Here is a 23,892-nt window from a genome sequence, read left to right as displayed (position 1 = left end):
GTACAGATCCCGTGATCCGACGGTCAACAGAGGCGCGCTCCCCAGCCAATCGCCAACGTTATTCCGCCCGCGACTCACGTTTCCGCAACCGAGGCCGTGTGGGTTCTAGCCGACCACATGTCTCACGTGTCTAGTCGAAACGAGGAGGCTAACGCATCTCACCCTTTCCCGGCCACATGCTCCAAACCCTAGAAAAAGGAACCGGAAGGTGGGAGAGAGACGCGCGCGCCCCCAAGCAACGAGCAGTTCCTTCCTTCCCCCGCCCTTCGGACGTGTAGCAGACCGCTCCCTGTAAGGTAGCCTGTCCCGCCCTACCCTCGCCTTCGTCCTCGCATCTATCCTCCCTGCCGGCGGCATTCGGATCCGTTGCTAGGGTTTCACCGGACCTCCCTCGAGCTTACCCCTCGCGAAATGGCCGTCCAGCCGTCGGTCGCCGGCCGATCCCCGTTGTCGGCTCAAGTGGTAGGGGATTCGTCTCTGTTTTGTCTTGCCTCTCTTTCTTGTCTCGATGCTGTCTGTGACTTGAAGGCTGGTGGTGCAGGTGGGGAACGCGTTTGTTCAGCAGTACTACCATATCCTTCATCAGTCGCCCGAGCTGGTCTACCGGTTCTACCAGGAGAGCAGCAAGCTCGGCCGGCCGGATGCCCATGGCGCCATGAGCTTGATCACCACCACCGAGGTGAGTGTACAAAAAAGGCTCGAATTTTCAGTCGGGTTGCACGCTTCTTTTCAAGGATGGAATCTTGCAGCTGAGAGTTCTCATTTTTAATGACATGAACTGATTGTTGAACGGGATGCAGGCGATCAATGAGAAGATATTGTCTATCGGCTTTGTTAGAGTGGAGACGAAATCGGTGGATGCCCAAGAATCTCTTGGCGGTGGGGTGATTGTTCTTGTGACCGGGTTCCTCACTGGAGAGGACACTGTTAAGAGAGACTTCACCCAGTCTTTCTTTCTTGCTCCCCAGGACAAGGGTTACTATGTCTTGAATGACATATTTAGGTTCGTGGAAGAGGCAGACAACCAGCCAGAGCACCAAGGCTTGGTGAATGGTACTAGTGCACCACATGTACCGGAGCATGGTTTGTCTTGCAAAGACCTTGCGGTTCTCATGTCTTTTTGACTGCTTTATTTGGAAATATCAAGGCTTATTGCTTTTGACTTGCAGGTTCCCCAACACAAAAGGAGCAGCACGCCCTGGAACAAACGTCCCCATCGGCAGTAGAAGATGAGGGCGTGAGCGAGGTGGAAGTCTATAATCCTTCAGACAATGGGGAGGTAGTAGAAGAGGAAGAACCCATGGGGGAGGTGATTAATGAAGCTCCAAACACTTGTCAAACAGCAGTGGTTGAATCACGTGCTGTGACGACCCAAGAAGAGTTGCCAAAGAAATCATATGCTTCAATTGTAAGTGTCTAATTTGAACATACATCATAATGCCAATTCAGTCATGCATGCTACATGTGACAACTTAAGCGTGTAGCTGTTATAGTCTCAGGGCATTCCCACTTGTTGATAAAATTAAACAAATAGAGTTGATATGAGTGTCTTTGTTTGTTTATCCAACTCTGTTTTAGCAAGCAACATATTGATGCCAATTGGTAATCCTTGCAACACTCCTTATAGCTTGAAACCTATCATCAAATTTGTCTTAAGGCTAATTATGCCAATTGGTAATCTATGTAACACTCCTTTTAGCAAGAAACCTATGATCAAATTTGTCTTAAGACTAATTAGTAAACTATCTTTTCTATATTAAAGCCTGAGCATTATAGATAGATAATAGTGTCATAAACTTGATGCCTTTCAGATTAAATGATCATGATGTGAAACTTGGCATTAATTGTATACTTAAACTCATGGGTGATTTTTTGGGCAGTTTAGTGGTATGACCGTTATTCCCTTATCTTCCTCTCTATGTGAACAGATGATGCAACACCAATTATGTAATATCATGAGTTGAAATTGGACTATGCAGCATATCTACATTCGAGGACTTGAAGCAAAGTTTGCAGCACAATCTGTCATAGAAGTTTTTATTTGGAAGTACAACACAACTTTATTGAGGATACATTGAATTTTCTAACTAACAATTCAGCCAACCTATAAATAGATAATAAGTTCTTGTGTTGTTAGCTGAACCATGTTAGAAGAATCTAGTTGTGAAAATATCTTGTTGGATTATGGATGCAGGTGAAAATATTAAAAGGTAGTTCTTCTGCATTTGTTCCAGCACGTATTCCTTCTAGGCCTACATCGATTAAAGCAGAGTCACAGGCACTCCCTACTCCAGCAGCTGATGTGCCTGCATCCAGTTTTAATGCTGCAGAAAGCAGCATTATGCAAGAGGCAGAGGGTAATAATGCTTCTGTATCAAGCTAAAAATTCAATTTCTCAACTGCATGATAACTATCTGTTTTGATTTATATCCCTTATATGCTTCTTTACAGCTGATGGTTATTCCATATATGTGAAAAATTTACCTTTGGATGCAACCCCTGCTCAACTTGAAGAGGAGTTCAAGAAGTTTGGTGCCATCAAGTCCGGTGGCATACAAGTTAGAAGTCATAAGGTTCTCTTTTATTTCCTGTTCTTTGATATGATTTCAATTCACCTACCACTTCTAATTTGAAGTATTCTCAAAAACTAATTTTGAATCATCTGCAGCTGCAAGGTTTCTGTTTTGGTTTTGTGGAGCTTGAGGCTGTTAGTGCTGTTCAAAGTGCAATAGAGGTATAACTATATATGTCTTGTTTGTTCACTGCATGCTGCCTAAACAATGACTAACATTGTTATCGAGTAAAATTTAGACTGTATCCATGAAGTATCAATCCAGTTCCTATCCAAGAAGAGCTAAGTGTTCAGAATCTGGCTAGAGGGTACTGAATACAAACCTGTTTGTGCACTGAAAGTTTAACACATACTAAGATGGATATGAGGTTCTAAACTTGATCTTTGGTTTGCAGTCAATTGTCATGTAGGTTGTACATCAAGTCGAACAATTTATACTACGCATGTCTTTTTTGGATCATGCTTATCAAATATTCCAAGTGACAATCATGTTTGTTTATTTATTTCTACAAAATGCATGTAGTTAATATTAACTTACTGGAATTTTCAGTTTCCATGTATGGATTTGCTTGCATCCCTAGACTAATAGATTAAACATGTTTATGACTTAATGATCTGTACGCAACACCTGATAACTTCATGGGATCCATGGTGGAGGCCCAGAAGCATTAGCTTGTATTTAGGTTGGTGGTCAGGCTGTTAGTATCCACTGAAAGCTTTAGATATGAGTGGCAATCTCAGCAGAGTATAGGTTACTAGTTCTGGTGATCCTTGCCAACTTCCTTTATGGTTCTGTTTCTTTGATGAAAGTTAAAGGTACAATTTGTATTAATAACTGATTTTGCTCAATTTATGTGATTAATTTTCTATGTAGTTCTTTATCTTTTTGCCAGCGCTGGTTGTCATTATGATTACATTGTGCAATTTGTTGGAGGCTTAAATCTGCGTTCTAGTTTCTATGCTTCTTGTACCTTGTGAATCTAATTTAGTTCTGTGTGGTTATTTTGCTTATGTTTATCTTTTTCTGTTTTAGCACCTTTGGCTTTCTTGCTTGCCTCATTGATTTTTTTTTTGGGGTTTTGTAGGTATACTGTGAAACTTCTCCTAGGGACTTTTTAGCATGGCTTGTATTGCATCTTCCTGAGAAACTGATGTGACTCAGTTTCATCAAGTTGAAGCCTAGAAAAATTATTTTCTATTTTTAGTGATTTTCGTATGTATTTTAGCTTATTTTTTAATTGGCCCAGCTTTTCTATATCTAAATGATTTTTAGTGATTGGTCTATTCTAAAATGATATGTATTGATTTAAGTTTTAGCTTATTAGTAAGCTGGTTAATTAGCTTAAGTTGTGCTTTATCTTCACGTTCCTATTCAAGAGTGACTTCGACCTTTTTATATCATGATGGTGCTTTTATATAATAGCTAACATCTGGCAGTTTAGCCTTTTTATTCTCTTGATTCTCATTGCTCTGTATACCTGTGTCCCAAAACAGGATAGTTTGCAAGCAGCTATGAACCAATGGAGTGTAGGAATGATGGTATATTAGGTAGATATTCTTAGTGATTATGCCCAAAAGAATTATTTTGACCATTTCAAACAGCATAACTGGTATAACAAGGATTTCTGTGAAAACTTAGTCAAGTTATAGAGAACTGAGAACAAGGAATTACTGAAGTTTTGTCCCTGCAACTATCGTTTACCATGTTTGGGAATTAACAAAAAGGATGGTGCAATTTTGAGTAGATTGTTGGACCTCGGTTGGTTGCTGGGATTGCCTAGAAGATGATGTCTGCTTAAAATGCTATATTTTGCCTTTTTCGAAAAGCTCCTTTTGAGTGTTTCTGCTGCGTCATAATACCTACGTTTCAGGGTTAAACTGAGCTTCCATGTTTATGGAATACTATCTATTAAGATTTTAATTAATATTTGATGTAGTTTGCACAAGTGCCTAAAGGAATCTTACAGTCAACACTGAATAGTTCTGGTAAATTGTGGGGTGTCAGTTTTGACTTGCAAATATCTGATGGATTTAAGTATATATCATTATTGATAAGAAAAAGGGAACTCTAATAAGCTTTGTTAGCTATGGTTTAGTCAGTTAGCAAGTGAGTATGCATCATGAAAAGTATGGTAAATTGCTATTGTAATCCTGGAAGGGTATAATGTTGTCATTATGGCTATCAAAATTAGTTTGAAATGGTTGTCCTTACAGATAAATTTAATTCTTATTTGTAAAATTTAGCATATGCCATATAGTCTCTCAGTATAACTAATTTATCTAGGTATAGAACCATGACAACGACTGATGCTTAATCAGAATCAGTTGTTAGAAAGGGGAGAATTTTTTATACAGTGGTGAAGCCTCAAGTGAAGTGGTATCTTATTCTATGTATTTATCAATTCCCATAATAAAAGAATATGTGGAACTGATGGAAGCTGGTCAGAATAACCATTTATGGGATCAGAGTACTTGTATAATTATTCAAGATTGAGAAAGAAATGTTTGTATTGATTATTTTCTTCAAATTGCAGGCCTCACCCGTAATAATTGGTGGTCGCCAAGCTTATGTTGAGGAAAAGAGGACTACTGGTTCACGAGGCAAGTTTTTGACTCTATTCTAGGCCTGTGCATGGATAGCTTATTCTTTACTTTCTCTCTGTTCATTCTTAATTTAGTTAGTTTTCTTTTCAATTGTAATGTAAACGTAAGTGGAGTTTTCCAGTAATTCTTGTTTTCACCATCAGCACAGTAAGCGGTTCATTATAAGTTTAGTTATTTTGCTTTATCTTGCACTTCAAACTGCAACACTGGTCACTGATGGTGAATGGCCTCAACCCTTTAATTTTCAATTTGATAGTGACTATATTGTCTATATTCCAGTAAATCACTCCAATATTTGATTTCTGCAGTTAGCAACAGAGGAAGATTTGCACCTGATAGAGGGGGTGGGTTCTACAATGATGGGAGAGGACGTGGTTACTATGGTGGTGGGAGGGGTTATGGTAGAGGGGATTACAATGCTCGACCTGATTTTGGAAGTAGAGGTGGGGGTAGGGGAAGATCTTCAAATCGCAGAAGTGATGTTGGGTACCAGAGGGTTTGAGCACATGGATCTGAGTAGTGATTCAGCACTGTTTCATCAGCCATTACGGGTTGCACAAAAATTGAATCACCAGGATTGCATCGGTGGTATTGCGGTTTCAAGTGAGCAAGAATTTAAGAGCATTTTATAGGATGGGAAGTCTTCTTTTGTTTTTTCATACTATTTTTGCTAGCGACACTACATGGAACAAAATTTTAAAGGTGACTGTAGAGTATGATACCATGAGAATGTTATTTGAGGGCTACAAGTTGCTATATTTCCTCCTTTTCATAATGCCTTAATGTAGTTTTTGATTCTCTTTGTAATTTTAATGTAGTAGGATTACTGTTCTCTACCCTCTTTGTTATTAATGGATCTCAGCATGTGTGACTATTGAAAATTATTTTTAAATTGTTGATTTGGTCGGAAGTAATAGTACAATTGTTTTGTTTCGTTGATGTGGTCAGAAGTAGTATAGCAATGTTTTCTTTCAAGTGGCATTGTGGAGCCTGGTTGTCTTATTGATCTTTACTTAATATTATCTCGGAGATCTTGTAATGTTGTAACCCCCTTTAGGTGTATGTAGTCTATGTTCATGAATTGCTGTGTTTTCCAGATAATTTTTGGTATCTTGATGCAAAATATATTTAGAGCAGTTAGAAAAGGATGCAAAGATAAGTATATATATGTATATACATACATACATACATACATACATACATACATATACATTTATATATACATATATATACACATGTTTTTGTTTTCAAGAAATTTCTACTTGAATATATAAGAAGGTTTTGTCCTGAACATATATAAGAAATTTCTACTTGAATATATAAGAAGCTTGGGACCTCATCGCTTTGTTGTTGTTTGCAGCATAAACTTGTGTGGTGTTAGTTAAAAAAATCATCTTCTTGTTCTTTATTTCTCATATTGATGTTGTTTGCAGCATAAACTTGTGTGGTGTTAGTTAAAAAAATCGTCTTCTTGTTCTTTATTTCTCATATTGATGTTGTTGTATGCTTCTTCTTTTTTTTTTCTTTTACATGGTACGGATGTACTCTATGAGTACTTGAGTTAAATGTGGATTAGGCTAAGAAATGTCAGGTGAGCAGTGGCAATTTTTTCTTGAGCAACCTGCCATTGTTTTCTCGGATTTATTAACTGCTACTGTGCATTTTTTAAGATCCAGTTGCATATGATGTGATGGAGTTTTACATCCTCTGTCAGGTGACTGACTATCTATCTTTTATGTGTACTTGTAATAGAACAACCATAAGTAAGCCCTAAACCTGAGCATATTATTACTACTGTGTGAGAGCTTCTTTTACATGGATTTCCATCTTTCTATTACTTACTGCATCAATCAATCTTATTTCTATGTTTTCCTCACTGAATACAGAAATTTGAGTACATGATGATAGGACCAATGAAAGCCTAGTTTAGATAGTATAGAATCTTCATCAATTGTTAGGACATAAGTCATCCAATGTTATCAGCATTGCTGAAATTTGACATTTTTAGACATGTTTTCTGTGTACAAACTTTTTTTACAAGCTTCAGCTTATGCTCATAATGGTTGAATTCTCTCTATGTACGTGTTGGAGAAGCTGGGATGTTTTTGTCAGACCTCCACTGTAGCTTTCGAAGAGAGCCACCATAATGGTTGAATTCTCTCTCTCTCTCTCTCTCTATAGATTTATAATTCAGATTTGGGAACTGAGGGGGAAAGCCCACCAATCTTGTCCTATGTCTTCACATTGTGCCTCTTCTATGAATGATGTGACGATTGAGACAGTGGCAAAGTGTCCCGCTCTTGGCTCACACAGAGGGATATTAAAAACTACACAAACACATGGGTCTCTCTACATATTTCAATGATCGAAGGCCATGTTATCCAACCCGATTCAAGGGAGCATTCATATGGATTTACATGAGACATACACGCACCAAAAGAGGAGCATCATCGAAGCTTTGATTGGAAGAGGCACATTAAATAAGGTTTGTGTCAGACATTAATTTGCAATGTTGTACGTTGACGAACAAAGGCAAGTAGGAGGATGGAAGGGATGTTGGGGGAATGATGTCGCAGTTCTTCTTCCTATGATTACGCTGAGGAGTTTGTCCATGCAGAGTGGTGGTTAGATCTTCACCAGATTCTGTCTGCACTTATTTATCTCAGCCCTCCTGTTCTTGAGAGTCTGCATGGAAACACACCAGACAACAAGTATATTGTACCATTTTCTAATCCTTCTCAGCCTGTTGTGTCCTAAAATAAACACAGAAAACTTGGTGTAGGTTAGTTAGTCTTCTTCCAACAGAGTGATGATGCTCGTTGTTCGTACTGGTCTTGACCATGTAATCATGTTTGCAAAGCAATCGGTAAGATGACAGTACCAACTCTTGGTATGTCTCAAGAGCTTCAACAGTTCGATCAGTTCTTCTTGTCATATTGGATGACAATGTTATCATAGCTTCGCTATCATGAGGAACTTAGCGAGAACTAATCTTATTAGCGAGACCATGTAATCTAAAAAAATTAGATTAGTGACAAGCTAATGCAGGAATAAACTATTATGGTCGCTTCATCGAAATGTAAGTTTGGGATTGCGTAAACATAATATAATAATAGAACATTAATACTTTTTTAGCATTATAAATAGATACTTTGCTTGGTTGCTTAGAGCGATCTTATTACTAAAGCATCGCTCGTAAAATTATGTATGCAAATATCCATGTTAAAGAGGTGATCTAACTCTAGAGCTCCATCTAGTCTCGTGCCACTCGAGTTAAAAAGTAGTATAAGAATCTTTGGGAAGAAAGTATGGAATTCTAATTAGGTTTTGATTATGGTTGAGGGGTTGAGCATGCAGCACCATTCTCTTCTCCTCCTTGCCACCATGTCAAGTGTCTCTCTTTTCTTGTTTGATTCATACAACACTCCCTTGCTTTCTCTCTCCCTCATCTTAGTTAAGAAAAATAATGCACAAATCCCACAGATTATCCAATCAGTATAAATTCTGTCACTCTTTCTGCCACAGCTTTGCTTAGGACACAAAGTTCATCATTTTCCAGTGACACCCTCTGATTCAGATTTGAGAACCGAGGAGAAACCCCACCAGTCGTCCTACTTCTTCTTCTTGTTGTATTAGTCTATGAATGGTCCAGCCATTAAAGGAGTGGCAAGTGTCCTCCCCCATGTCTTCTTTTAGCTCTTTATAGTCCCTCTCTATCCACCACCTAGAGATATTAAAGCTGCATAACACATGGGTCCATAAATTTCAATGATTGAATTCCATGTTATCCAACCCAATGAAGGGAAGGGGATCATTCATAGGGAAATTATTTGAGACATACATGCACCTAAAATGTAGAACTTTTGAAGCTTGATTGGAAGGGAGGTATGTGTGCTGTAACTAATCCTCCTTCAAAACCATGTAAGATGATGATTCATTTAGCTTCTGATTTGTGTTTGACTCAACCGGTGTTGTGAATTTGATCACAAGAATTTTGAACTGATAATAAATCTATCAATGCAGAAACTTCAAGTCTTCCACTAGCCTTACAATGTGTATGATTTTGTTGAGAATGCCATTTTACCTAATTGACAGATTGGATGACACTATCGGCAGAACTAACAACATTTTACCTTACTGCACATCAAGGAAAAGAACATTGCACTGAAGAGAGATTTGGAGAACCTAAGGCCAAAGCAGTAGAGAGAGAAATAAGAAAACCTTACTATAAAGTAAAAAATAATTCAAACAAAGATGTTGTTTTGTTACAGGCCAAGACAATCTTCTCTGGATTTATCTCTGAGATAAATGAACAGGTCATCTTGAGAAAGGTTTGGAAGTTGATAATGCAGAGAGACAAAGACAACAAAACCATGCACAACCCAGACCAATCAAATCATGCAACTACACAATGAAAAATAATGGGCATATTTCATCATCAGATCAACAAAGAAAAGGCCCCAACAACAAGAGCTTCACCAGGAGCAAGGACAAAATAATCTTTTGTCCTTTGCCTCATTAATATTGCTCATCAGGTATGGATCACATGTGCAGTTTGTATCATCATATGAGGAAGCATGAACCATCAGTTGAAAGGAGATTTGGCAGGGAATGAGAGCAAGTGATGGGAGTGCTTTGCAAGAGAGAGAGAGACTCCTTTCTTAGCTGGAGTCAAAGAGGATGGTAAGTCTTCATCAAAGCTGAAGGATTACATGTTGCCTGCCTTATCCCAGAAACCAAGAGCTCTCTTCCAAAGTGGTGCTGCCTTCAATGGTTCTTACAAAACAAGTGGGTCAAGTGGATCATTTGGAACTGTTCCAAATCAAAAGATGAGCAATCAAAGGAAGGAAAACTTAACTTGTCAAGCAAAAGTTACTAGCCCTATAGTATTCAATCGGTCTAATATATTAATTAGTAGGGGACATGTCACATAATGATTAGTTGGAAAAAAAAAATAATAATATCTGAATTTAAATATGAATATATCTTTTTCCACACATGAAGATTGAGTTGTCTGTCTTTATTATTTTTTAAAATTAAAATATATTTTTATTATGTTAAATAACGCATATGACGCTCGTACGAAGGACTCGGACTTGAGATCTTTCTTGTGCAACAATGCATTAACCAACTTAGATATCTCAAGAGATTTACTGATCGAAATGTTTTTTATGCTAATTAATTGTTATTATTTGGTGAGTGTTTAAGAGACTTTTTTTTTTCATTCTTCTTTGGTTTTTCTTTATTTTAATGAAGAGAAAAGTAATTAATAATAAATTATGGATAGCTTGTTTACAATAGATTTTGTCATATATATTTTTACAATACATTCTGGATAAATCTTTTCGATGCTAAGAATATTTGGAGCATTTTAGATATATTTTTTAAACTAAGTTTAGCAAACTTCAATTTTGATTATCGATCGTTTCGTTGAATTTTACGGATGAATATTCGCGATAGAATTATATACAAAGGAACTTAATATTTCAAAGGATAAATACACTAAACCAAAAGTTGCAAGGGTTAATATCATTTCAAAAAAATTTAAGAGATAAATAAGTGAAAATTAAGAATATTTTGGATAATAACATCTGAATTAAAAGAAAATATAAATCGAATTCATTGACCAAAGCCACTGTTGACTGCACTGCTCCATCCTTCCAATTCCCTTCGGAATTCTAACCCCAATGATTGCAAAGGAATAAAATCTCACCTTCTCCGATTCGTTTTGTGCAGAGAGAGAGAGAGAGAGATGTGAAATTAATTAAGGTAGGTTTTAAACTTAAGAGGAAGATTGAAGAGAGTGATGTGACTGAATTTAATTAAGCTAGTTTTAGTAGGATTTTTAACTTTCTTGAGCTCACTTTCCAATCCAATCATATAAAGTGCTAATGTTATGCCTACTAAATCATCTTATTTGCCACCTAAGAATCAATCTTGTGATGGAATGCTTTCAACAACAACGATCTGATAGTTACTTTGATATGACAAAATTAGAGAGAGATTTTAGATTTTTAATAAGTAAATCTCCTAACTAATGTTTAATATACAAAATATATTAGATAAAATTTCCAACTCTCAATCTTTACTAATACATCAACATGTTATCAACCACTAGTAATTTCAACTATCATCACACTGATTTCTTCTATCATAAGCTAAATCCAAGTCATATATATATATATATATATATATATATTATTCTCATAAGTACATCTACACACTAATGCTGTAATTAGTATTATTAATATGAGAAACGATAAAAGAAGGCATAACAAAGTTTTACTAAAAATTATAAATAAAAAATAAAAATTCTTAACTTAATTATATATATATATATATAATAAGGCATAATAAAGTTTTACTAAAAATTATAAATAAAATATTCTTAATTTAATTATATATATATATATATATGTATGTATGTATGTATGTATGTATATATGTTTGTATGTATGTATATGATCCTATTATCCACAATCAAATTATTGAATGAGTATTGGTACCCTTAATCTATGATAAGTGAATCATATATGCCATTATCATATTAATAATTCCTAGCTAGATTTTGTGTTTATATGACATGTTCAAAAATCAAGAAATCAGTAGGTTTTGGGAGACAAAGGCCTAATTTTAAGGACTTCAACACCAAAGAGTAGACTTATCAGAAGAATAAGCCATTGTACATATCACATGATGAGGCTTCTGTGAACTAAATATCACATCCTCCAATACTGATCAGAAATGTTATTAATATAATCACCAAATAAAACAATTCTTTTTTTATCATATTCTACTATTAATCTGTAAAATTCTTTTATTCCTACCTTTAAAAATAATTAAAAAAATTTAAATTAAATAATTTAGAAAGAAATATAATTCTGATCAGCAAACACAACCATAGCACAAAAAAGATGAATCCTCTCTCTCTCTCTCTCTCTCTCTCTTCATTAATCTTTCATTGTTGAGGACACAGAATGAAGCATGATGAACATTAATTCTTCATCACCATCACCACTGTTAGTCGCCACCACATCTTGTCCTCTTCCCTTCCACTCCTCCCCACATTTAAGCTTGTGCTCACCTCTCTCTCTCTCTCTCTCTCTCTCTCCGTCTCTCTCGCCACCACCTCCGTTTCTCTTCAAAAACCTTTTGGCCTCGCCAATTCTCTCTTAAAAATCCAACCTTGGCTCTTTTGTCGAACTTTTCGGTCTGGTAGTACCACTTGGGGATGGAAAAGGAGGGAGTTTGGGGCCTAAACTGGCAGTCCGCCGACGCCCTGGTGCCGCCGGAGTTGAATTCCGGCTCCTCAGCCGCCGGCCAGTTGCCGCAGTGCCTCCTCGATCTCAAATGGAGGCAGCCGATGACCCACGAAGCTGACTTCCAGTCGGCGCTCAGGTCGCTCGTCTCGTCGCCGTCCTCTCACCCGGCGGAGCTCATCGGCCGGCTGGGGGTCGTCTGTAACTCCGGCGAGATCTCCCCGAGTCCTCGACGCCGCAGCACCCGTCTGAATTCCCCTCCAAAACTCGATCTTTCCGTGATGGATCGCTCGCACCAGGGGAGAGGCGGCCTCCCGATGCCGGCGAATCCATTGTCTGGAGCCCATCTCTTCACGTCCTCCGCCTCCCGCAGCGGAGGAAGGAGCTCCGCGGGTTTCCCGGTCCAATTCGGCCTCCCGGAGACTCCTGGAAACCTTTCAAGGGTCTCGAGCAGCAAATCCCTAATGGTAGGTGCAGCATCTCGCACGACAGCTCCGGAGACCGGCGACGAGGTCGCGATGCTGAGCCCTGCCCAAATGGAGATGGAGCTGATGTCTAAAATCTGCGGATCTCTGACGCCGGAGGATTCCGAGCTCGGCAATGGCCAGGACGAGTCGTCGGTCTCCGACCGGGTGACGGCCGAGGCATCATCCTTGAGGGACGTCGTCGACAGCAACGCAAGGAAGAGGAAGGCCGCTGCAAAGGGGAAGGGAAAGGTGCCACCTGTATCCTCTTCTTCCACCGATCCCCCTTGCGTACGCTCGAAATCGACTCTCCGTGCTGCTTCTTCTTCCAAATGTTTGTGGTAATTCCATCTTCCAGGATCCTCCTAATGCAGATGACAGAGCTGGAGAACTCCGATGCCAAGCGTTGCAAAGCAGCTGAATCGAATGGCAAGAACAGTGACGCCAAGCCACCGGAGCCTCTCAAGGACTACATCCACGTGCGGGCGAGAAGAGGACAAGCCACTGACGCTCACAGCCTCGCGGAGAGGGTAAGAAGAACAACTCATCCACTGTCCATGTCCATTTCCTGCTTCAGAATCCCCTGTTTCTGATGCAGTGACTGCCTTCTTCCTCTAGGTTAGGAGAGAAAAGATCAGCAAGAGGATGAAGTTCCTGCAAGATCTCGTGCCAGGTTGCAACAAGGTACATGTTTCAGCGATCTCAGACCACGAATTCTTAGCTTCATGTAATGAATTCGGAGCTGCAGGTGACCGGCAAAGCCGTCATGCTGGATGAGATCATAAACTATGTGCAGTCGCTGCAGCGGCAAGTCGAGGTATCGACATCGTTTGCTTGACATCGTGAGCTGGGAATTCATCTTAATTCTGATGTTTCGGTTTCAGTTCTTGTCGATGAAGCTGGCGACTATGAATCCCCAGCTGGACAACATGGAACTCCTCATTCCAAAACTTGTAAGCTTAGCTTTCACGATCTCCTTAGTTGCAGAGCTCCATGAGAACTCATCAGCTCAACTCCTCATGCATGCCTGCATCGGATTTGGCTTGCGAATTCAGATGTATCAAGCGCATGGAACGACGACGCCGCAGCCGCTTTATCCAGTGGAGACGACGAACTTATCGTTCTCGTACGCTCATCGGCCTCAGGCAGCTTCTGGACTTGAAGCACAGTTCTCCATGGATGCATTGGAATCCTCCTTGAGCCAGCCTCAGAATCTGCAACCGGCTCCTCTGGATGTAAGAATTGCAGCCGTAACATGGAAGAATGACATGAATTATGAGTTCTGGGATCAACGATATGCTAATCTTTCACAGGTCGGGGATTATTGGGAGGATGACCTGCACAGTGTTGCTCAGCTCGGCCTTGGACAGAACCAGGAGGCTGCAATCTCCTCCCAGGGTTTCCACGGTAAGTGTGATGGAAACCAGTGTTGGTTGGATTCATTATGTTCATGCAAGATGTTAGGGGAAATGTGATGCATGTTCTTCTTTCGATGCAGGCCAAATAATGCATGCAAATCACATGAAAATTGAGCTCTGATTGCTTGATTTCCGGACAAAAGAGAAGACCTCTCTGTATATAGGTGAGATATTTCTTGGGAGCACAATCATGAAATTTCATCTGATGACCAATTTGTTCTGAGCACATAATTTATGTGAAGACTTCTCCACGAAGCACAAGCAAAAGACTGAAACAGGTGAAAGTGGGTGGAGGAATTTAGTATGATGATGATGTAATTTTGTACTATCATGAGTTGAGAGCTGTTGATTGTGGATTCATGAAGGAGCTCCCATGCTTGTTTTTGCTGCAACTCTTCTCTCTTTCTCTCCAGCTTCTGTCTTGTCCACTGCAAGCCTTCCAAGTGAAATGGGAGATCCTACATCTTAATTCTTTTTTCCCTACGTCTTGTTTGTACTGTACACAATGCTGTCAGGGTAGGCCAGAATGAAAGGATGGAGCCAATCTGATCTCTTTTTCTTGTGCATCAGTGTCATCAATCTGAGGTAGAGATTGAGTCAGTTCAGACTTGGCTTTGTCAAGGCATAATGGTGTGATATATTATTGCAGATCTAAATTATATCATGATTATGATTAAGTTTGAAAGAAACACACAATCGTCCTCGTGATCAACATCCATCACAAGAGTAATGATATTAAGAACTCATTATAAAAAGACTTTTTAAATATGTCTTATGATAATACAGTACTGATCATCATAAAAAATGTCTTATCGGAGTCGAACATGTTCGATGTCGTCAAATGAAATCAACTTAACAGATATCTTAGACGGGAATTATATTGAGATAATCGATAAGGCAAAAAAAAAAAAATTTATCGATACGAGTTATTTTCTCATGATCAATCGTAAAAGTTTATTTTAATATAGATTTATGATTCATCAAAGGATGAAAAAAGAAGATAAAAACTAAAGAACTTGTGGATTAGATTGATTCCGGCAAAGTTAGGCACCTCCAAGAAAGAACTCTACTAGTGTTCTCTTCCCCCTCAGATGGATCTCTCTCTAAAAGACACGGCCATGGTTTCCCTGCAAGTAGAAGGCAAAACTGATGCTTCTCTCTTTGATGTGGGAGTCATCCGAATTAGGGTGAAGGATGCAGGCCAGGGTTGTTCATGTGTCTTTGTATCCTGCTGCCGTACCTCATTTGGACCAGCATCATTGCATGTTTTCCCTACTGATGTGATGCCCAATTGGACCAACCATCATTCCCTTTGTCATTGCCTTTTGATCTTACGTAAATCACAAGTCATCTAAGTCATTATTCTACTCAAGACAGACATCTTATTCCCCTACTTCTTCTTATCAATACCAAAAGAATAATAACAAATAAATTTCTAATTTTTTTTCTTCTCATTTTGTAGATATAATTTACCATTCAAACAGACTAATTCCAAAAGCATATATGTGGATAAAAGAACCTAATTTCATTTCAGCTTTAGATCTACCAGAATGAGCTTCCAAAAACATCACAAAAAAAAAAAAAGTGTGTTTCTTCACCACTATTCTACACTAAAATCTTGAGATGTTTAGGACATTTATAAAACAGAAAAAAATCATTAGTTTCCTTTTCTTTTTTTCTTTCATCCATCCAACCAAACTTTAGTTAAGGAATTCAAAATACTTATCTAACAGCATTGGCCCAAAAAGAAGGAAAAGAAATAGTTGAAAGGTGTGGTGTTGAAACTGTGAGGTTGATAGAATGTTTTACTGGTCCATCAAACAGTGGATGATGAGTTCTTGTCAGCTCCCACTGATGGCATCCATTCAACCGTGGATGATGGGTTCACCAAAGCTACCCAGGACGAGCTCAGAACTACAAGCAAAAGTAGTCCATTGACAGAATCATCTTCTTGTGTCTTCCTTTGCCTTCATGGTTTGCTGCAGCAGCTGTTGGATCCAACTTTGTCTGCTAGCTTAGATGCATTGAATCATTGCAGTCAGCCATGTCCTTGAGGTGTTCCATGGAGAGGATCAGGTTCTGTTTTCTGAAACTTGAAAACCAAAGATGAACACACAGAGATTGCAATCATGGTGGAGAGACAAGGGCAGCAGGAGCAGTTTCTTCTGGCCTCTTTGACATGATAGCATTTCCTCCATATGAAAGTGCAGGTCTGATGTCCGCAGTGGAATTCCATATCAGCAGGGGAAGTGGATGCTGATCCACTTGAATGTTTGCCTCCCCCGCAGCAACTACTACTAGAAATCCTTGGCAGCCTGTACATGATGCCAGAGACCAGAGGAGGGAAGAAGACATGGTAGCATCGAAGTACAGAGGTCATTGCTTTTCATAGGATTGCTGACGACCTTCTGTGACACACCAAGCTAAATTTCACATCCAAAGTAAAAGTAGAATTGAGCACATTAATTTGGATAAATACTCTGGATCATGACATGAAAAAAACCACTGAATTAGGTCTCTTCAGCATCACATTGGTGTTTATTTCCAGGTTATGATTATAGTAGTTATATGACGGGATCAAATGACATGACTCAGATCAATTTCTTAACCAATAAAAAATCGACATATGCACTTATCAAAGGTTGAGGATTTAAAACTCCATCTCATAAAAATCTTATATCTTAAACATTGAAAACTTGAAACTTCATCCCAAAAAAATAAAAAAACACAAGAAATTTTATTTTACATCTTTCCTTTTTATCCAGGATCATCCAGGAGAGAGATATCTGCATCTCTAGTGTTCAGATATCACTGTCAACCTACTGGCAGTGGAACTCCCTATCACCCTCAGACCAAATTAACTGAAGTCATTTGCATGTTACTTCATGTTTATGCAACATGATATGAGAGTCATTTAAGGCACTCCTAATGTCCAAAGTGAGCCTTTTGAGAGGTCTAGAAGATAATTAGGATACCAGGTTGTTGATTAAGATAGGACTGAAGCATAATCGCGGAATGTTTAGATAAGTTAACATGAGAAAATGACAGAGCTGAAGCATGATTATGGAATGTTTAGGTGAAGTTCACATGAGAAAATGACTCACACATGAATTGGCACATCAGCTGCTTGACAAGAACACGTCTTTTGTTTGTGGCCAGAGCAAAATCAAGATGTGACAACCACATCACAGCAACTGTTCCATGACAAAGTCACAGATGAGATAGCCATAGAAGTGGAGCTTACTGCACAGGACACAGGATATAGACAGTTCACAGCAGTCTCCAAATATTTAGGCTGCATTCTATTTCTATTTTGCTTCTAAACTTATCATAGATTTAATTGAGCTAATCAAATGGAATTAGCTCAGATTAATGGAGATAATATTGATTAGTAGATCCTTTCTTAGGTTTTTCTCACTTTGGAGACACTACTTTGGCATTCCGTTCTAACTTAAAGATGGCATAAAGACAGTGACCCATATTCAACTTGTTGACCACTAGAGATGAAACATAACAAGGCACTAGGAAGTGTAGAAAAGAAAGCTGTTATATGTTTACAGTTTACACATGTGTTTATATTGGATACGAAGAAAGATTGCGTGATTTTCAAACATTAAAAGAGCCAAATCTAAGGTGAAAAACCAGCCCTTAGATATCGAGTTCCGCTCCTGGCATTGGACAGGTGATCTTACAACGTCAAGTGTTGCAGGAAAAACCAGCTCCTGATGGATCCTTCAATACTAGAAATGGTCGTCAGGACATAAAGCTCACTTGTGATCCAAATATGAAGTATTCACAGAATTTTTCTCCTCCTTGTGGGCTCTGATTTGCTCCATAGCAGCATAAAAGATGACATCTTGCAGTCATTAGGGTATATTTAGATACTATAACCCGGTAAAGTATCCATCTCAGCAAAGAATACAAGAAAAGATCCAGGTACTGCTGATTCAGTATAACCAAAGCAGTTTATTGTTATCAATGAAAGTTCAGTTCCACCCATGTAAGATAGCTGGAATGTGCCAGATATGATCATCAACATATTAAAGCCTAAAATTGATCACTAAGTATATCAGCATATGCAGGAAAGTTTTCAACAAGGTACTACAACATGCAAGAAGCTGCTCAAAATTATCGAATTAGACAAGTGACCGGGATTCTCATAGTTATGCCCCCATAGGAACAAAAGTTTCTAAATACTGAAGAATGGTTCAGGCAACAATCTAAACCAAGAATTATTGTGACAGCTGATGGAAACTGACAAGATGGATTGTGGTTCTTCGGCAGTTAGTCTCCAGAATCAGTTACAGCTGAGTGGGGGATAAGATAACAGTGCTATCTATTCAGCCGAAGCAAGATTAAATTTATAACTGAAGCATGGCATGTGACAGGCTGATCAAGTTCAGGCTCCTTGTCATCCAGCAAAGTACTTCTTATCAATTAACATATTAGATAGTCTGAAACAACAAAGACTAAACTATTGGTTCTACTTTCTTAAGTAGAAGGTACGACATACTTGCTTCTGTTCTCTTTATGTGCTGTTAAGATGACTTTGACAATCTGCTTAGTTCAGGAAAATGTAAAAGCTAGTCTCATCATGCAGCATTTGGTAAAGCTTCTCAGCATTACTTGCTGCAAGTTAGATTTCCTGTCTCCATGGAGGAGTCAGCATCCAACTTCTCAAAAATGATGATCGAATAAGAAATGTTTTAATACAAGAACAGGTCAATATCTTATAATGTTAACAGTAGACTATGTTGAGTAGTGTTCAAACCCATCTCATATATCCCATCTAATTTTTTTTTTGAAGTCATCAACATTAGATTACTCAAAAGCAAGACAAAAGATCATTTTAAGATCCAATTTTCATGCATCATTACTGATGGTCCTAGACATATGCAGAACAGCTAGACCCATTTAGTGATATGGTACTGACACATCCATCTGCTAGTGGGACATCCAAAACTGGGTCTGGAATCAAGGGAGAAAAAAAAGGAAAACAGAATGTTAGTCATGAGCCATTTACTAAACTGCATACTCTCCCATGCAGCATGTAAGAATACACACACGATATAGCAAATTAGGATATCAAAACATGTTCTGATCATTCAATTGAAAACACTGATTCAAGTAACCAATTTAGTAAGTTGTTTTCATTCATGATGGAGATACTACACAAATATCAAGACAATGTTTGAATGAGATATGTATGGTGCTAAATGAAACGAAAAAGTTTGTACCTGAATATTCAACTCACAGTCAGTAACCTCATCATAAATTTCAGGCAAAAATTAGCATGAACAAACTAACTCCAATTGCATGGATATCCAATCAAGAAGTGACTGCAGACCTATAATACGATAGGCAAAATACGTAGGAAACAATGTTGAAGAGTTGCTTTTATGGCAAAATACCCTTTAGCTGCACCTAAAACAGTTGACAGAAACAAGGTTATACAGGGTCTAATTGTCTCCCAGCTTTTATGTATTTCCAGGCAAATTTTGTTGGTTGACTAAGTTCAAAGTAATTCAAGATGTAAATACAAAAAACATAACACTAATTGGAAGCAGAAGAAATCACTGTTAGGACATGACATTACTGAATAGCAAGATATCAACAATTTTATTGAATACAAGAAAGCGAAGTAAAACAAATCCACCCACCTCCAGAGGAAAACCATTATCTTGTAAACGTGTCATGTTAATTATGCCCCGAACTATAACAGTAACCCCATCTGCAGTCGTAAGAGTATGAGCAACATCTCGTTTCACAGTTGGTGCACATCTGAAGACTCTTGTTGCGTATATGGTAAGGAAACCATGAAATTTTCATAAGAATACAACAAAGCAGTGTGTCTTTCACGAACACCAAGAACAGGAAAGGGTTAATTTCCAATTTCATATCACAGGAACGACCAATTCATTAGTGAACTCTCCCAAGGGACGAGAACACGCAATACAATATGGATAAGAACATTCTTTTGAGTGCAAATCAAACATCTCCGAAGGAATTACCTCGTCGTAAACCCGTCGACGGCTATTCTCCTCCCCTCGAATCCTCTTTCCGCTTCAGTCAACCACCAATCCGAAAGTGCAACCTGAGACGGATCAAGAATCAAATCCCTAAACCTAACTCATCCCAAATGCTCTTCCAGGGTCGGGAGGAGGGAGCAGATGAGGGCTTCGCCACGGCAGCCGGCGAGCGTACACGACCTCCGTGCCAATGTTAGAAGAGAGGGGCTACTTGGTGGGCTTACGGGGCTTCCTTTGACAGTGGTAATAATAACGATAGTTTATATATATATATATATATATATATATATATATATATATATATATATATATATATATATATATATATATATATATATATATATACTGTAACAGATAGATTTGAGATTAGAACAAGCCGCCAAGAGTAGAGATGGAGAACTAGTTGAAGTAATTGGTGGATTGATGATCAACCATTCTATCAAGCATTAAATCATATTAAAGAATTATTTCTTGTTCCTTTAGAACACCAGTTCTTCTTCTTCGAGACGTGGAAATGGTGTTGGAAGTCCTGCAACTCTAATGATAAAATCTAAATGCTCATAACTGATGCATGTTCCTACACCTCACTCACTACATCTTCTGCACCCACTCATCTACCGTTCCGCCTGACGCTGAGCTCAGGTGGCATCGCTTGCCGCGCCCTGGACGCCGTCGACAACCTTTGGCTCTCGTTACCGTTGCGTCGTTGCATTGGCCTCGTTGAGCCCTCCGTCGTCGTTGATCCAGTTCTGCCGAGCGGCCCTCCTGTGTACTGATGCACCACCAGCACCGATATCGTCGTCGCGAAGTCCGACGAGGCCAACAAGTCCCCTATCGGCCCCAACTCCGGGCACTCTGCCCACTCCGTCAACCCTGCTGTTAGCGTCAGTGCGGCGTCTCGCTGACTTCTTCCCACCACGTACAGATCGTGCACGCTCTCCATCGATTGAATGGCCGCCACCGTCTCCTCCGTGCTGTTCACCACCTTCTCCGTGTACAGCAGCGACTCGTTGCCGATGTTCCCGAGTAGGAATTCGTTTAGGTACTCCTCGTCGAGCTGCTTCTCCTGGGTGCTATCGGTGACGATGGAAATGGTCCTGGAGTCTTGTGCAGTCGGTGGCGGCGGCGTGGTGGCCGGGGATTGTGGTACGTCAGCTTGATCACCGGCGATGAATCGAACGACGGTGAGGTTGATCGATGGGTTCTCGGCCATGCGCCACGCGTATGCCAGCGCCTCCCGGTCATCGGGTCCTCCGAAGAAGAGCAACGCTATGCGATGCGAGTACTGCTGGCCGTGAGCCATCCGGGCTTTGCTGCTTAGCCCACGGTCGATGAGGATGCCGACGGAGCAGGGTGACGCGTTGAGCACGTTCGCGTTGAGCACCTTGATGGATGAATTGATCGGCTCCATGCCCCCGTCCACCGTCTGCTGCTTGTGGAACGGAAGGATAATGAGGGTGACGTGCTTGTCTTCCGCGAGGCTACAGATGTCCTCATGCATGGTCGTGTAGGGCGAGACGACGGTCAGCGTCTGCACCGAGACACCACCCACGCGCTGCTCGTAGTTATCGAAAGCGTGGAAGATGTGCTCGGACTGCACTTGCCTGCCGATGAGCGAAGCGACGGGCTTGCGGTTGTTGTTGACCTTGGAGGTCTTGGTGTGGTGGACGATGAGCATGGCGGAGGCACGGCCCGTGAGCTCCACAAGGTGGAGGGCGTAGACAAAGATCGGGGAGCGCTTGCTGGGGTTGGAGATGTTGAGGACGCTGACGATGGAGGGCACGTTGCGGGTGTTGTGGACGCAGGCCAGCACCCGAAGCTCCGTGTCGGGCTTCGAGCGTTGCAGGTTACGGCGCTTGTAGCCGACGAGGCGACGTAAGGGCCGATGCAGATACGTCACCAGCGGCGTCACCATTAGAGTCATGACCAACGAGGTCATGACCATCACGGCGAAGGATTCATCATCAAGAACCTAATGGTAACTAGCACAACAAATAGTCAGATTCTTGGGGAGTCAACGGCGATACGTCCATCAACAAGGAAACGTACCTCCATATCCCTTCCGATGTTGAGGACGATGATCTCCACCAGCCCCCTCGTGTTCATCAGAAAACCAAGGGAAAGACCTTCACGCAATGGCATGGTGTAGAAGAGAGAAATCACGACGGTGCCGGCAATTTTGCCGATGCTCGCTAGCACGAACACTAGGACGAGGAGCGCCACGGTCCTCCCATCCCTAACCTTGGACAAGTCCGTGCTCAGCCCATTGGATACTAAGTAGAGAGGTAGCAGCAAACCGCTGACGATATCCTCCAGCCTCGCGATCAACGCCACCCCGACCGGACCGTTCGGTAGCACGAGGCCGAAGACGAACGCCCCGAACGCAGAGTGGAATCCAATGACGTCGGACATCACAGCTGCTAACATCATCGTGCCAAGTAAGAGGCACACATGGAAGTCGCTCACTGCTTGGCCTTCGGGTAGCTTTTGCATGAACCACCACATGGTCGGGCGAATGCAGAAGAGACAGAGAAGGACGAAGCCCACGCCGGAGAGTAGAACCCAGAGGGGTGTCAGCGCGGTCCCACTGGGCCCTGTAAGTGCGACGGAGATGGCCAACAGGATCCATGCGCAGAGGTCGTTGATGATCGCGGCCGACATGGAGATTCTTCCGATCTCCGAGTTGAGGAGCTTGGTCTCTGCAAGGATGCGAGCGAGCAGGGGGAAGGCGGTCACGGAGAGAGCGACTCCCAGGAAGAGGACAAACGCTCCCTCGTGGATGTTCTTGCTGATGAAGTTTCGGAGCAGGAAGGAGGAGGCGGTGCCGATGGAGAAAGGGATGACCATGCTGGCTGCTGCAACCACAAGCGCCTTGTGCCCTGTTCTGCCGATGACAGCAATGTCCATCTCCACGCCGACGAGGAAAAGGAAGTAGAGAAGGCCGAGGTGACCCAAACCCTGCAACGTCAGGATACTCCTCGGTGGAAAGACGACGTCGCGGAAGACCGCCATCTGGCCCGCCACCGACGGGCCAAGAACGATGCCGCCCTATGGAAACAGAAGGATCATGCGTCAGTACTACCGCGATGGTGGATGCTTCGAAGGAACGACGCAAAAGAGTTACGATGATCTCAGCGAGGAGACGAGGCTGGTGGAAAGGCTTCAGGAGGAGGGCGACGACGCGGGTGACCAACACAATGACGAGATTTTGGACGATGAGGAGAGGGAGGGAGAAGGAAAGAGGATTCAGCCCTTGCCAGATGCCGTTGGTGCAGGTCATCGTCGAGACGAAGCACACGACAGTGCCTGTGTCATCGGTTATGTTCGTTGGTGCAGTCACCATCTTCGATCATGGCATTCCCAAATGTGAGTCGGAGGAGGAACAAAGAGAACCGGAGAAGAAGGCTTCGTGATGATGAAGGGAAAAGGTCAACCGAGTGCTTGATTTGACTTTGACCAAAGGACGAGAATCTATCTATTATTTGATTGGTTGACCGGGCTCCTTAACCCAAGATTTGACTTTATTGTATTAGAAAAGTCACACAT

At 40.8% G+C, this 23,892-nt stretch overlaps 3 protein-coding genes and 1 long non-coding RNA gene across 6 annotated transcripts; 2 read left to right on the top strand and 2 right to left on the bottom strand.

Annotated features, from left to right (window-relative positions):
- Positions 1 to 118: 118 nt before the first annotated feature.
- LOC103977112 (nuclear transport factor 2) lies at positions 119 to 6,012 on the top strand. Its single transcript, XM_009392532.3, has 9 exons — positions 119 to 462; positions 542 to 679; positions 801 to 1,083; positions 1,170 to 1,408; positions 2,195 to 2,357; positions 2,452 to 2,573; positions 2,669 to 2,734; positions 5,107 to 5,173; positions 5,485 to 6,012. The coding sequence occupies exons 1-9, from the start codon at positions 412 to 414 to the stop codon at positions 5,676 to 5,678; spliced, it is 1,323 nt and encodes a 440-aa protein (XP_009390807.2). The 5' UTR covers positions 119 to 411; the 3' UTR covers positions 5,679 to 6,012.
- A 6,090-nt stretch (positions 6,013 to 12,102) lies between these two features.
- Positions 12,103 to 14,883, top strand: LOC103977113 (transcription factor bHLH62). 3 transcript variants are annotated; one of them, XM_009392533.3, is made up of 8 exons: positions 12,103 to 13,190; positions 13,274 to 13,429; positions 13,518 to 13,583; positions 13,648 to 13,716; positions 13,784 to 13,852; positions 13,955 to 14,134; positions 14,213 to 14,306; positions 14,398 to 14,883. In XM_009392533.3, the coding sequence occupies exons 1-8, from the start codon at positions 12,408 to 12,410 to the stop codon at positions 14,436 to 14,438; spliced, it is 1,458 nt and encodes a 485-aa protein (XP_009390808.2). In that variant the 5' UTR covers positions 12,103 to 12,407; the 3' UTR covers positions 14,439 to 14,883. The 3 variants fall into 3 exon arrangements, with proteins under 3 accessions (XP_009390808.2, XP_064970438.1, XP_064970450.1); XM_065114378.1 differs by having other exon boundaries at positions 12,172 to 13,151; XM_065114366.1 differs by having other exon boundaries at positions 12,169 to 13,190; positions 13,955 to 14,306.
- Positions 14,884 to 17,821: 2,938 nt separating this feature from the next.
- LOC108952268 (uncharacterized) lies at positions 17,822 to 20,579 on the bottom strand. Its single transcript, XR_001976965.2, has 2 exons — positions 19,978 to 20,579; positions 17,822 to 19,741 (listed from the first exon to the last, which is right to left on the bottom strand). It is a non-coding gene; the product is annotated as an uncharacterized LOC108952268 (long non-coding RNA).
- Positions 20,580 to 20,880: 301 nt separating this feature from the next.
- LOC135636437 (cation/H(+) antiporter 15-like) lies at positions 20,881 to 23,705 on the bottom strand. The gene is made up of 3 exons (XM_065148127.1): positions 23,471 to 23,705; positions 22,396 to 23,394; positions 20,881 to 22,318 (listed from the first exon to the last, which is right to left on the bottom strand). The coding sequence occupies exons 1-3, from the start codon at positions 23,687 to 23,689 to the stop codon at positions 20,957 to 20,959; spliced, it is 2,580 nt and encodes an 859-aa protein (XP_065004199.1). The 5' UTR covers positions 23,690 to 23,705; the 3' UTR covers positions 20,881 to 20,956.
- Between the last annotated feature and the right edge of the window lie 187 nt (positions 23,706 to 23,892).

This window comes from Musa acuminata, chromosome BXJ1-3, assembly GCF_036884655.1.
Source record: "Musa acuminata AAA Group cultivar baxijiao chromosome BXJ1-3, Cavendish_Baxijiao_AAA, whole genome shotgun sequence".
NCBI lineage: Eukaryota > Viridiplantae > Streptophyta > Magnoliopsida > Zingiberales > Musaceae > Musa > Musa acuminata.
The sequence above is the reverse complement of the archived record's forward strand: the minus strand, read 5'-3'. Positions and strand labels throughout refer to the sequence as shown.